This window comes from Primulina huaijiensis, chromosome 9, assembly GCF_012295235.1.
Source record: "Primulina huaijiensis isolate GDHJ02 chromosome 9, ASM1229523v2, whole genome shotgun sequence".
NCBI lineage: Eukaryota > Viridiplantae > Streptophyta > Magnoliopsida > Lamiales > Gesneriaceae > Primulina > Primulina huaijiensis.
In genome coordinates, this window is record NC_133314.1 from 633,040 (window position 1) to 646,232 (window position 13,193).

At 31.0% G+C, this 13,193-nt stretch overlaps 1 protein-coding gene and 2 long non-coding RNA genes across 3 annotated transcripts; all 3 read left to right on the forward strand.

Moving 5' to 3' along the window:
- The first annotated feature begins 2,135 nt into the window (after window positions 1-2,135).
- On the forward strand, window positions 2,136-6,797 carry LOC140984626 (putative disease resistance protein At1g58400). Its single transcript, XM_073452175.1, has 5 exons — window positions 2,136-2,418; window positions 2,461-2,545; window positions 3,245-3,273; window positions 3,885-4,447; window positions 5,176-6,797. The coding sequence occupies exons 1-5, from the start codon at window positions 2,306-2,308 to the stop codon at window positions 6,795-6,797; spliced, it is 2,412 nt and encodes an 803-aa protein (XP_073308276.1). The 5' UTR covers window positions 2,136-2,305.
- A 2,682-nt stretch (window positions 6,798-9,479) lies between these two features.
- On the forward strand, window positions 9,480-10,601 carry LOC140984568 (uncharacterized). The gene is made up of 4 exons (XR_012176638.1): window positions 9,480-9,738; window positions 9,822-10,053; window positions 10,233-10,305; window positions 10,572-10,601. It is a non-coding gene; the product is annotated as an uncharacterized lncRNA (long non-coding RNA).
- Window positions 10,602-11,553: 952 nt separating this feature from the next.
- On the forward strand, window positions 11,554-11,879 carry LOC140984569 (uncharacterized). The gene is made up of 2 exons (XR_012176639.1): window positions 11,554-11,593; window positions 11,757-11,879. It is a non-coding gene; the product is annotated as an uncharacterized lncRNA (long non-coding RNA).
- The last annotated feature ends 1,314 nt before the right edge of the window (window positions 11,880-13,193 follow it).

Here is a 13,193-nt window from a genome sequence, read left to right on the forward strand (position 1 = left end):
ATACCAAAATTGAAAAAGTACAAGTTAGTGAACTAAATTAATATAGATGTGTAGAAATATGATTTTGTTGAGAAATTGTAATAGAATGTACTAGCTCGCACGTTATATATTAAGGGTAATATATTCTAGCTAGCTAGAAATTTAAAAATCATAATTAGATGATTAAATTTTAGAAATTAATATTGTTAGAAAATTTGATATTCGAGCTGCATGGACATGGCTAGCTGTATGTAGAATTATCCAGGTAGAGATGAGAAAGCAATCATCCCCGTCGAATAAAAAAAAATACTTAAATAAATAGCCTTTTAAAGTTTATGGCCGCCTATAAGATGAAATATTTTTTACACCGTCGTCCCGACATGGTGAGCACATGTATATAAAACAAGAATTTCTTTATATATATATACATATATTGAATTATAAAACAGCAATTTACATGCATAATTGGTAGCAAAAATATGAGCAACAATGCCATTCAAATGTACAATTTTCGACAATTGTGTTGTAAAATAAAAATCCTCTATTAGCTTTAAGTCGCTAGAGGATTTTGTGCATAACAGATTAATTTTTAAATCTTAGATTAGAGATTTTATCTCATAATAGTATGAATTAACAAAAATAATATTAGTAGAAATCTTGAAAAAAAAATTAAAGTTAATATTTTGTTCCCGTAAGTCAGGAAATTCAAAATTTCAATTTAAATACGTTTTGTTTCACACGCACTATGTGTGTGTGTGTGTGTGTTTTTTTTTTTTTTTTTAATTAAGAAGAACAACGAATGCAAGAAAAAGCTAGACGGCAGNAAGATTGAATATATGCAGTCAACAACAAAGTTTTAGATTTGTAATTTATTTTGCTTTTATAATCCGTCTCTAATAGCTAGCTTTGTGAGTAAAATAATATTTTTTTATTGGTATTTCAAATGTTGCCTTTAAATTGTATTTGTTAAAACAATTTCATCTTCCATCTTGCACATAATTATAATATAAATTACTATATTTTCTATTAGTTATCAATCTCTGTGAGTTTTGAACATCTAATGTGTGTTATTTCATGGTGACATAAAACAATGTGATTACAAGAATTGANGCTAGACGAAGCTAGAAAAAGAGCAACAACATAAGAGGAAAAGAAGCAGAGAAACTAATAGAAGAGAGGTGATGAATCCAGAGGCGGTGACAGCTTTTTTATTTATTTATTATAAAGGAAGTGTAATAGGCTGTCACTGTTTTTCTATTCTTCGTAACAATGAAACTCATTTTTCTTTTATCCAGTATTATATCATCCAACTTTCTATTGATCCTCATACTTGAGATCCTATCAATGAGAATTCAATAAATCTAATATAAAATTTTAAAGATGAACATGGACTGTTATCGTATTTTTTACATTTTAACTTGTCTTGAAAACTCAAGTTGAGGTCGTTTAAGAATAAACCGATTCTGAATTATGACTCTCGACAACACATTTTCATATGATTATTTGATATATATTCTCAAAATTAATTTGATATTTATCTACAAAATAATAATTTTAATATGCTTTTACGGGTTGTAGCTTCAAATAAGAAATATGGGCCAGCTAGCCTTTTCTTGTATTTTATACAAAAGATTCTTTTGGATCATGTTCTGTAGTATTGACTTATTATTTTAATTTGATTTGAATTTATAATAGGCCAATTGACAGGAACATTTAGTTGACTATGCATTAATTAATTATCACATGGGAAGCTGTCGTAGTTGTTTTAACACAAAAACTAGGGGTGGGGTTGACGCTGGTGTCGTTTAAAAATTGTTAAGTCGAACTCGATCCAAACCGAAACAACTCGAAAACTCACCACTCAACTTGATTTTGATTTTTTTTAAATTTAAATAAAATTCAAAAAATAATAATTATATTTTAATTTAAACACATAGTAACAATGTTTTTTATATATGATTTAAATTTAAAAATATAATTATTAAAAAATAAAATATAATTATTAAATAAAATAAACAATTATTTAAAAAATAAAATTATTGGAAAACTCACTCTCCTGATACTCTCCTGGTACTACAACTTTTCGTCCAAACCCACACGATATACCGATTGATTATGCTTCACATGCTGTAGCTTCGAATAAGAAATATGGGGGGCCAGCTAGCCTTTTATCGTATTTTATACAAAAGATTCTTTTGGATCATGTTCTGTTGTGTATTGACTGATTATTTTAATTTGACTTGAATTTCTAATAGTCCAATTGGCAGGAACATTTATTTAGTTGACGCCATATACCATCTTCTTCCATAAAATTCTTGGCTAAAAGATGGGTGATATTGCTGCTGCAACAATGGCTTTGGAAACGCTGCGTGACCTGTTGATCGAAGAAGTGAAGTTTTTATCAGGTGTCGAAGGTCAGGTTGAGGATGTCGGAAGGGAGTTTCAAGCGATGCGCCGTTTCTTGAAGGATGCCGACAATAGANTTCAAGCGATGCGCCGTTTCTTGAAGGATGCCGACAAGAGGCGGGATAGATACAACTCTGACATCGTGCGTGGTNGTGTTGTAGTTCTTGAGCTTAGATGATTTCAAGTGCTTGAGTTAGCTGTTCTTGTTGTTTCTCAAAAGAATGTGAATATTAAAGAAGTACAAATAATGAAGTCGGAATCAAGCCAATTGCTTCATACCTGCCAGAATTAATCGCTGAAGTTCATGAATTGAAATTTTGAATGTGAACCCTAATGTTCATGGTAGTTCCGAGATTGAGGGTACTGTGTTTTTTTTTTCTCTGCATTTTTTACATTATTTTATGATTTTTTTTTTTTGGTATGTAATTGTTGCATGTATAAAAATATAAATAAAGAGAATTTTTAAATATCGATATGTTACGATGAAAGGGACATGTCTTTTTTGGATGCAAGAATATGATTAAAATAGACGTTTTTAAGAAAAATATTCAAACATAACATTTATTTTAATATTTTTCATGGACAATACAATTTTTCAAGTAAATATTAATTGTTTTTCTAATTGAATCGTTGTAAAATTTGCTTTATTTGTACCTTAAGAAATAGAAAAATATAAAAAACTTATTTATAATTATAATTTTTCTAAAATTTGTCTAAAACATAAAATTATACTTTTCTATATTAAAAAAATTGTTATTCTTTGCATTGAATAGAAATAATTAAAATGGACTCAAAGGGTAAGGTATGGTTCAATCAAGGTAGATGAACAATGAGTTGTTCTTTTATTAGAATGTAGCAGTTAGCTTATGATTTGAAGTTATGCCCTCTGTATTTGGGTTAATGAGATGTGAAGGGTTTTGTACGCACTATTATCCTCGAAGGTAATATCCTCGAGATAGATTAAAATATACCTTGTTTTTCCGTTGATTAAACTCCGATAAAGGCTTAAATGAATTGTTTCAGATGTGGTATTTTTGTTGCAGATGTTTTGTTCTAACACTTTTTAGTCTTCTGCCTTTTGAGTTCGAACCCTTAAGTTATGTTTGGATTGATGGATTTTAAATCTATTGATTTCACAACATCGACTTGTTTGGATATATAAAATTCACGTGGATCAGTCCAAATCAAATTGTGTAATTTAAAAAATTTCTCAAAAATAATTAGGTAAATGAACATGGAACTAGAAATAAATACAATAGAGAAATATGAATAAGAATAATATACTGATTGTAATTGAGTTAACCATTTTTTATTAACGATATCGTGAAAAATATTGATTACTAAAATAATCGATTCAAAATAATATGGACAAATAACATTTTTTTACATGTAAGTAGAGTAAGTAAATATATATTATAATTAATTTTAATGATATCTTTATAAAAATTACGAAAGATCAAGATATTATATGAAACAAGAAATTAAAAAACTGATGTGAGAATAATGAAGNAGACATACGGTCATGGAATTGAAGAGCACTTCGTTGGGATGAAGAATGACATAGATCTTCTCGTCTCGCGTATGCAAAACGATGATAGGTCATATCGAGTGATTTCTATATGTGGCATGGGTGGTTTGGGGAAGACGACTCTTGCCAGAAAAATTTACCAACACAAGTTCGGTTTTGAAGCTCGTGCTTGGGTTTGCATTACGCAGAAACTTCGAACAAAAGCTATTTTCCAGGAAATATTGGCGCAACTTCTTCTGGGAGAAAACAATGAACGAGTAATGAGAATGGAGGAAGATGAATTGGTGAGAGAACTATATGATATACAGAAAGTGAAGAAGTGTCTGGTGGTTCTTGACGATATATGGGAGATTGATCATTGGGATATCTTAAAGAACGCATTTCCACTAGCAGAATCGAATTCCAAAATTGTGCTGACCACTCGAAATCAAACGATTGCAGACACAGAATTTGTCTACAAACTAGAGTGCTTGACGGAGGATGAAAGCTGGGATCTGCTTCAAAAGATAGCTCTTCCCACCCATGAATCTGAAGGTTAGTTTCAATCCATTGGTTGATCCATAATTTTCTAGCTCATTTAAGATCCAAGCAAGTAATCTTAGATTGAGTTATTTTAATTTTGTCACCGAACGTCTCACACCAGAACATGAATCGATTAATAATTAATAGAAAAAGATTAGATACTATCATTGATGTGTGCTTTACCAATCCTTCAATATTGATCTCCGTTAGATATGTGCTTTTTCTTTTTCTTTACACGGCTCACTCTTCATTTTTTTATTTGTTTTTCATCGGCCGAACTCATACGAATTTATCTCTTTTTCCAACATTTTGACTCGATTTCATTGTTCACCTATATGCAATTAAAAAAACATGATTAGGAATTATAAATAATAATTTAAATCATTAAATTTAACTTAATCTTAAAAAATTAACTCAATAAATATATCAAAACGTAAACACATCAAGATTACATATTAAGAATATTTCACTTAAATTCCCAAAACCTACACCGAAATATTGACCAACAATCTGATATCACCCGTTGGTAATCAAAGTTCATTATCACCTCAAGATTAAGGTGATATCTATGACAATCAAGTCAAATTAATTTTATGTTGTCAAATTATTACAATTATAATTTCAAGAGATCCAATCCAATGAATCTTTTATGGAACCTATTATTTGTATATTGTTGTGTATATACTGATGTCATCAAGATGGAGATTGATTTATTTATGTGCACACATGGTCATCTACAGCCAACTCGAAACATTTTGAGGCCATAGGAAGGGAATTGGTACGCAAATGTGGGCGTCTACCCCTAGCGGTATCCGTTATTGGTGGAATTTTGCGAGGACAACGATATTTAGGGGACTGGAAAAAAGTCCTCGAGAATATAGATTCACACCTGAAGCATGGGAAGGGTGTTGACGCCAATCATAAAAGGGTGGTACATGTACTAAACTTGAGTTACGATGTATTGCCTTATTACCTAAAGTTATGTTTTCTGTATTTGGGATGTTTTCCAGAGGATGCGTATATAAATGTGGAAGATGTTTATTTGATATGGATGGCAGAAGGATTGATTTCATCATACGATAAAGGGCGAAAGGAAACTCTTTGGGATGTTGCTGAACGTTATTTAAATGAGCTAGCAAGCAAATGCATGGTTCAGGTGAAAGTGATGAGTGGTCAATATACATTTAAGAATTTAAAATGGTGCCGCCTTCATGATTTGGTGAGAGATCTATGTTTGTCAAAGGGAAAAGAAGAGAATTTTTTCGAGGATTCTCAAGGAAAAATTCGAAGATTAGCAATCAATTCGATCGATGACGATGCAGCATATAGTGTTGCACGGTTTAAAAATGCAAACTTGCGATCTATTCTATTGCTAAACAACCAGATAACATATCTTTATATTGCAAAAATCTGGAAAAATCTACTCAGCAACGAATTGCTCAGATCTCTCAAAGTTTTGGTATTGGAAAGGTGTGAATTTGAGGATAATAAGTTACCTTATGCTCTGAGAAAACTAGTGATGCTCAAGCATTTGAGTATAAGATATTGTCGTGTCTCGGAGCTGCCAGAATTTGTCTGCAAACTACCGTGTTTACAATCACTGGAACTGCAATCTATAGACGATATGACGTTACCAAATTCAATTAATAAGATGGGACGATTGAGGCATCTCTTTTTGGATCCGGTCATTATAACGAAGATTAATGGTGGGAAGAGACTAAGACTCGATGGCTTAACAGAATTGGAGACATTGATTGGGTTCAGTAGTATAGACTTTGATATCAACCATCTCCGAAAATTAACAAATCTCCGAAGTTTTGGTGGGTATGTTCATGATATAGAAAGCTTGTCTGTGGTTGTTGAACACATCTCTAAACTCAAGTATCAGCTTCGGGAGGCAAGATTAGAAATTGAAGTGAGTGATTTGAGTTCCGAGGAAGGTTCACTTGTCATCGATTCGTTAACACATTGCCCACTTAATTATTTGAAAATTGATGCGCGATTGAGGAGATGGCCGACTTGGGACCCTCTGATAATCCAGAATATTCATACTTTGAACTTTTTAAGAAGTAGAATTTTGGATGATCCGATGGAAACACTACAACATCTTCCGGCGCTACGAAGTCTTTGGTTGGGCCAGGATGCATTTGATGGAACTGAAATGTTTTGTGGGAGTAAAGGATTTCCTCAGCTCAAGAGTCTTACACTTTGGGTTTTGGAGAATTTAGAGGGATGGAGAGTGGAAGAAGGGGCAATGCCAAATCTTTCGATTCTACAAATCGTTAGTTGTCCGAAATTGAAGATGATTCCACAAGGAATAATTTTCATGGCTTCCATCACAAATCTGACCATTGTGAGNTAATAAGATAAAATTTTCATTTCCAATGAAGTGACATGATATTAATCTGAATTACAATTATTTTACAAACATATATTAATTTGTCATTGTTTATAACTCAATACGTGTATCAAATTTATGAGTTTTTATGAAGAAAATAAATTAGAATTGAATATTTACTTTTCGTTATCATATTTCAATTAATATATTGCCGAATATAGAGGTCGTTTAATGATTTCAAATAATATGTGATTTTAACTTGCAACGCACGTGTTCCTTACTAGTTATTGAAAAGCAGCTTGATTAAATTAGTTTCCCTCAACAAGCACAACTTATCCAGATGAAGGTTTAATTCCATTCCTCTTACCTAAATATATTTTTTTTATTTAAACAAAGTTAAGATAAACAAGCATTTTCTAACATTTTTTTTGCGTTATACATGAAGAAAAAGAACTATAATAGTAAGTTATATGGAACAACAACAGTCAGTCAGATGGTAGGCCACATCTAGAAAGATCTGGAATGAATTTTTGAAAATAAAAATTAAAGAAAATAGCAAAAGCCACGTGAATCTTGGTGGGCCAATTTTGCCATGATCGGTCCGACATTCGACGTGTCCAGGTTACTTAAACACAAGTAAAGCCTTTTCCAGTGCAAATCGGGACCTGAATTTGCACCCTTATGGAAGCGCGCGAGAGACAGGCCGTTGACTAATAATTCTTACACCTTCACAATATGTAACTCAATATAAGCTCACTCATGTTAAAATTATTTTTCTACGTGAAACATTCTTCATTCTATACTTGCCCTCCATTTAAAAAGCCTATAAGATATCCAATTTTCATTCAAATAAAAAAACCCAATAAGCCGAAGTACAAAGTCCAACAATTTTGGCAGAGAACTCCGATCCACATAAAAACTTGGTGCTTTAATTTCTTGCTATCCCAGCAACGCTACTCAAATCACATATAACCGACTCCATATTAAATTGTCTGCCACGACCAAACTTTATTGCTTCATAGACAATAGTACAAAATTATCAGATTTAATTGGATAGGATAAGATAAGCTACAATTTTAAAAAAACATGTTTTTATAATATTTTTTATTAAATAAAAATTGGTATTTTTGTAATTTGAGAGTGGTATTTTAGGTACTTAAAATTTTTTTACACTAAGAAACCAAAAAATAGTTAGTCTAAGACACTCATGTTTTATATATAATAAGCATAGATAATTTTAAAAACCATTATTTAAAAATTTTAACTATTAATTTCAAATATTTTTAAAAAGTCAAATGTACTTAATATTCTTTATTAAAACTAAAAACTAACAAAATCATACTAGTACCAGCAATTCTTTTAAGTTGTTGCACACAAAACGAATTCAAAGCTTTCAAAAGCTGCAATTTTGTAGGATCAAACAATTTTCCTTTTTCCGAAATTTATAATTGATGATGATTGTGCAATCTTTTAAACTATATAGCAACTCAAACATCGTGTTTCGATATCAATCTTCCAGTAGGTGCAATTATTGTTAATAATATCTCACAATAATCGATTTCTTTACAATCCATGAAAATCGAATACGTAAATTTAGCTCTAATATAGTGTTAGATTGAAAATGTCTTAATTTTGTTGATAATAAAGAAAATCGAGTTGTTTATATGTCCAACTGTCATGTCTTTGTATTCACGTGTCTTTAGCTGAACATCATGAAGTTAAGCCGGACAATATAATCATCAAAGATCCTACTGAACTGCATAAACATATAGCCATACTAATAATCAGGTTGTATTTCTGTCTGCATCCAACTACATAAGAAACTCAAGCTGCATATTGGCTTATAGTTGGTGTGGCCAAACATTAAGTCAATCTATCTGTATGCCAACTCAACATTTCAGAAGATGTCTCCTAAAAAGACAAAAATATCTGCAGAATTGTTAACGCCAGCTAGAGTTCTTTAAAAAATCTTAAAGTGTTTATTTAAGCCTCATATAAACTCTAATCTTCGATCATAACATATCAATTGTAGGATCACTTTTGCTGTTTTATGAAAAATTATTAATGATATTAAACATTGCAACTCAAATATTTTAAATCTAATGATCATGCAAGTCTTTTCTATGTAATAAATTGAGCTCACATCTAGACAACCCGCAGGAAAAGCAGAGATTGACCTCTAAGAAAATAGCCTAATGATCTCGATACATCTAAAAAATATAAGCATTTATGAGTTCAATGTGAAAATTGTTATGAATTAACACTACAAGAAAATATGAATTCAACAACACTCAAAAGACTATGATTTTTATTAAAACTGTTGTGTTTTTTCTTTTAATGTCGTAGCCTAAAAAATCCACTCATATACAACGGTTTTTTAAAAACCGTTGTCTTTGATGTTTTTACAACAACGATTTTTAAAAATCGTTGTCTATGAGCGGATATTTTTGGGCTACAACAACAGTTTTCGTAAACCTTTGTCTACATGTGTTTTTGTCAAGGGTCAAACAAACCGTTGTCTTTGAGCTTGTTTTTTTAGGACTACAATAACGATTTTTGTAAACCGTTGTCTTTTCTTATTGCTTTATACGATAAAAGATAACGTCGTACAAAAACCATTGTCTTTGAATTGTTTTTTAAAAAAATTTGTAGTTAATATTAAGTTTTGGAGGTCATATATACACACACATACATATTACACACACTTATAAATAAAAGAGAATAAAAGAAAGAAAACCTAACCCAATCCCTAGCCCTCTACGTCGCCCTCTTCCCCTCCAAACTCTCAAGCCCAAGCCGACGCCGCCACTTCTCACCGCCAAGGAAGACTGGCCGACCACCGTGCGATCTAGCCATCAACTTCACGACCTTGGTTAAGCTCTGAATTGAAGTTTCCAGCCGAGTTTTCAGCTGCTTGAAGCTGTCGTTCGGGGTTGTTTCTTGCTCGATTTCTTGATCGATTTAGGTGAGTTTTGGTTCTATTTTTTCCTAGTTATCGTGGTTGGTTGTTGAGTTTAGTGAAGAACCTAGGTATTTTCCCAATTTCAGCTGCGCTTTCAGCCACAGTTTGATCTTTCCGGCGGCTGCCGCCACTCCGCCGCCTCGAGCCATCACCAGACTGACCAATTCATACTGTCTTGACGCTATTTTTGGGCAGTTTTTATGAGAATGTCGCTGATGGTTTTCTTTGAGTATTAGAGGACTTTGGAGGCATTGTATTATTTCATCTGCCGTCCGAGAGTATTACTCTCTGCATTACAAAGATTTTATTCATTTGACTGTGAGCCATTATGCTATTTCTCGGTGTTTATTGTTTAAATTGGAAAAATTAATGAAGAAATGAGCAGAGGGTAGAATGTGGGGATGCTTGTTATTTGTTTTAAACCTTGAATCCTATATTAAATTGTGTGCTATTTTTGTGATTTAGTTAAAGCTCTCTTACTTCTATGGCAATTGCAGCTTCCCGAACTCCAAAGAACCAGAGCAAGATATGCAGGATAAGTCTAGTGAAGCAGTTAATGGGGCTAAATCTGTATGGTTACTTTATGGTAGACTTTTGATGTTGTGATTTGAGTCGGCAGTTGTCATCTGTTAACAGATCTCTGGAATTTATCAACCTTATGATTTTTGTATGTTACACGTGATTGTCCTGCTGCACGTGATTGTCCTGCTGCTTGTAGTCCCTTTTATTTTCTTTCTTCTATCACTTGCTGCTTTTCTGAAATTATTTTCTTCGGATTCAGTTGGCCATAATATGTAGACTTTGATTAAGATGTGTTTTCTTTTTTTGGCTACCAGAATATGGGATGCTCCAATGACTGTACCGNTTACCACAAAATCAGTCATATACCATTCATTGATTTGGGAGAACCTTGGGATCCATGAAAATTAAATGTATTGACTGTTATGGTTGGATTATCATCATTGTTCACATCAAGATGATGATATCTGCATAATGAGGGATGTTACTTCAAATATATGTTTTTTCCCATCCTGGGAACTGTATCTCCATCATTCAGGTTACTTCCTCTTCTTGTCTATGGTGTTCTGAGTGTCATTCACTAGGAAATAATTTTGTACCGATGAGAATATTTAATTTCAGATATTTACCTTAATTATTGGCGTTCAGTTTTTGTGCAACATATGTGACGATTGTGCCTGAACTAATATGAATCATTGATGTGGTAAATTAAGTATGATATTTGTCAACTATGTACAAGTTTACGTTGTAGATCTGGAATTTAACATTAGTTCTGATTATCATCATGTCATGTTCAAGTCAAGGTCATCTGTTAAGTCTCAAAATACGGTTATCTTACTCGTTGCCAATTGTGGATATATCGTATATATGTTGTAGGTCAAGCGTTGAACGCTTTTGAGGCATAAATTTTCTACGCGAGAAGTTTATATTGAATTAGTTTGTACGTAAAATTGATGTTTATCATTAATACGTTGTATATTGGAGTTAGTTTTTGTGGATTGTTGGTTCGTGCATAGTCAACACTTGCATGTAAATGTTTATGAATACAACATCGTCGTCTTTGAGTTATTTTTATTTTTATAGGTACTTTAAATTTTTGGTATGTCATACTTACGGGAAGGCCATACCGAGATTTTTATAGGTATGAGGTTTGTTTTAAAGTATTTTAAAATCATTGTCCGCTATAATTTTAATTTAATTAATTATTGATTGATAATTAACAATATTTAGAGTAACTGATGTTCACAATATATAATATTTTAGTTTAACTAATCTAAATCTATATAATAATAATAATTNAACACCAAGTGCTGATACCCAATATTCTTTGAAGCAAGAGGTATGGGGTAATAAATTTTCTAATCTTTGTAAAATACAAATCTCAAGTGTTGTAAACCTTGATCATAATACACAAATTACCACACTAGATATTGCAGCTTGAAAATTGATGTATATTGACATGATGTGATGCACAGTGGTAATTGAAGGTTTTTTCATTATAGCGTTGGAGTCGATGAACTTTTTTCCTTGGGAGTGATGACCCAGTTGAAAATTGATCCTAATTCCATGCACTATGTGGATTTCTTTCCCAGGGGTGATGTCCTGGTTGAGAGAAACTGCAAATGNGAAGGCCATACCGAGATTTTTATAGGTATGAGGTTTGTTTTAAAGTATTTTAAAATCATTGTCCGCTATAATTTTAATTTAATTAATTATTGATTGATAATTAACAATATTTAGAGTAACTGATGTTCACAATATATAATATTTTAGTTTAACTAATCTAAATCTATATAATAATAATAATTATTATTATTATTTTTATAATAATATTAAGAAATAAATAACAATATTTTTTATTAACACTATCATAAATAATAACAATAATAAATAAATCATAAAACTAATAATATTAATAAAAATATTAAATAATTATAAGAGAATCGAACACTGTACCCTTGTTCTTATACCAATTTTAGGATAAAGTGATTTCCAATTTACTAAAAGTTATAACTGGTAATAATGATGCAACTCAAATATTTTAAATAGTACAAGAGCTCAAGCATCATNTTGGCTTTTTTTTATTTTGTATTTTAAGTTATTAAAGTTTGATTTTAATACAATTTTTTTTTTCTTTCAATCATAATTTGCTGAAGTATTGAATTTGAACTAAAAATACTGTGACATAAAAATTCTTACAAGCCATCGAAAAAATTGACATGATATTGAAAATTTTTAAGCTTGTCTACTGTCGTGTCAACAATTGAATCAAAATAGCTAATAATTAAAAGTTACAGTATTACAATCAAATTTTGAAAATTTAATTAACTAAACTCAAATTAGACAAGTAATGAAAAAAAAATTATTTTATCTTCTTAAATAATTGATAAATGATTTCAAATATCATAAAATAATTTGACGAAAAACTTTTATACTATTGCGTTGCTATAAACTATGAAAGATTTTTCAAAATTTTTACGGGGTGACTTGTTGTTTTAATAAATGTAATGTTATTTAATTTTTTTAAAGGCATTTAATAACTTTTAGCTTTTTATAGTGGAGAAATGAGTCCTCATCAAAAAATATATATATAAAAAAAAGAAAAGTGGAGGTATGAATTGTAAACATTTAGTTGAATATGCTTTACAGGTTGTAGTTCATAAAAAAACGAATCTATGCTATATTTGAAGAAATATTAATTAATAATTTCAATGAATAATAAAATTATGTGAGGTTCGCCCGATAGTTCGTTGATCTTCTTAAATTGTTTATTTTACTTTTAAAATATGAGATCAATGATCTGATTTATATTTTATTTTATGTAATAATTAAAATATTAAATACATGAATATAAAATAATTTTGGCGGGCCAACACCACGACAAAAAGAAAAAAAGCCAAAGAAAAAGACGGTCTGCTATTTCACATTTGGAGGTACTT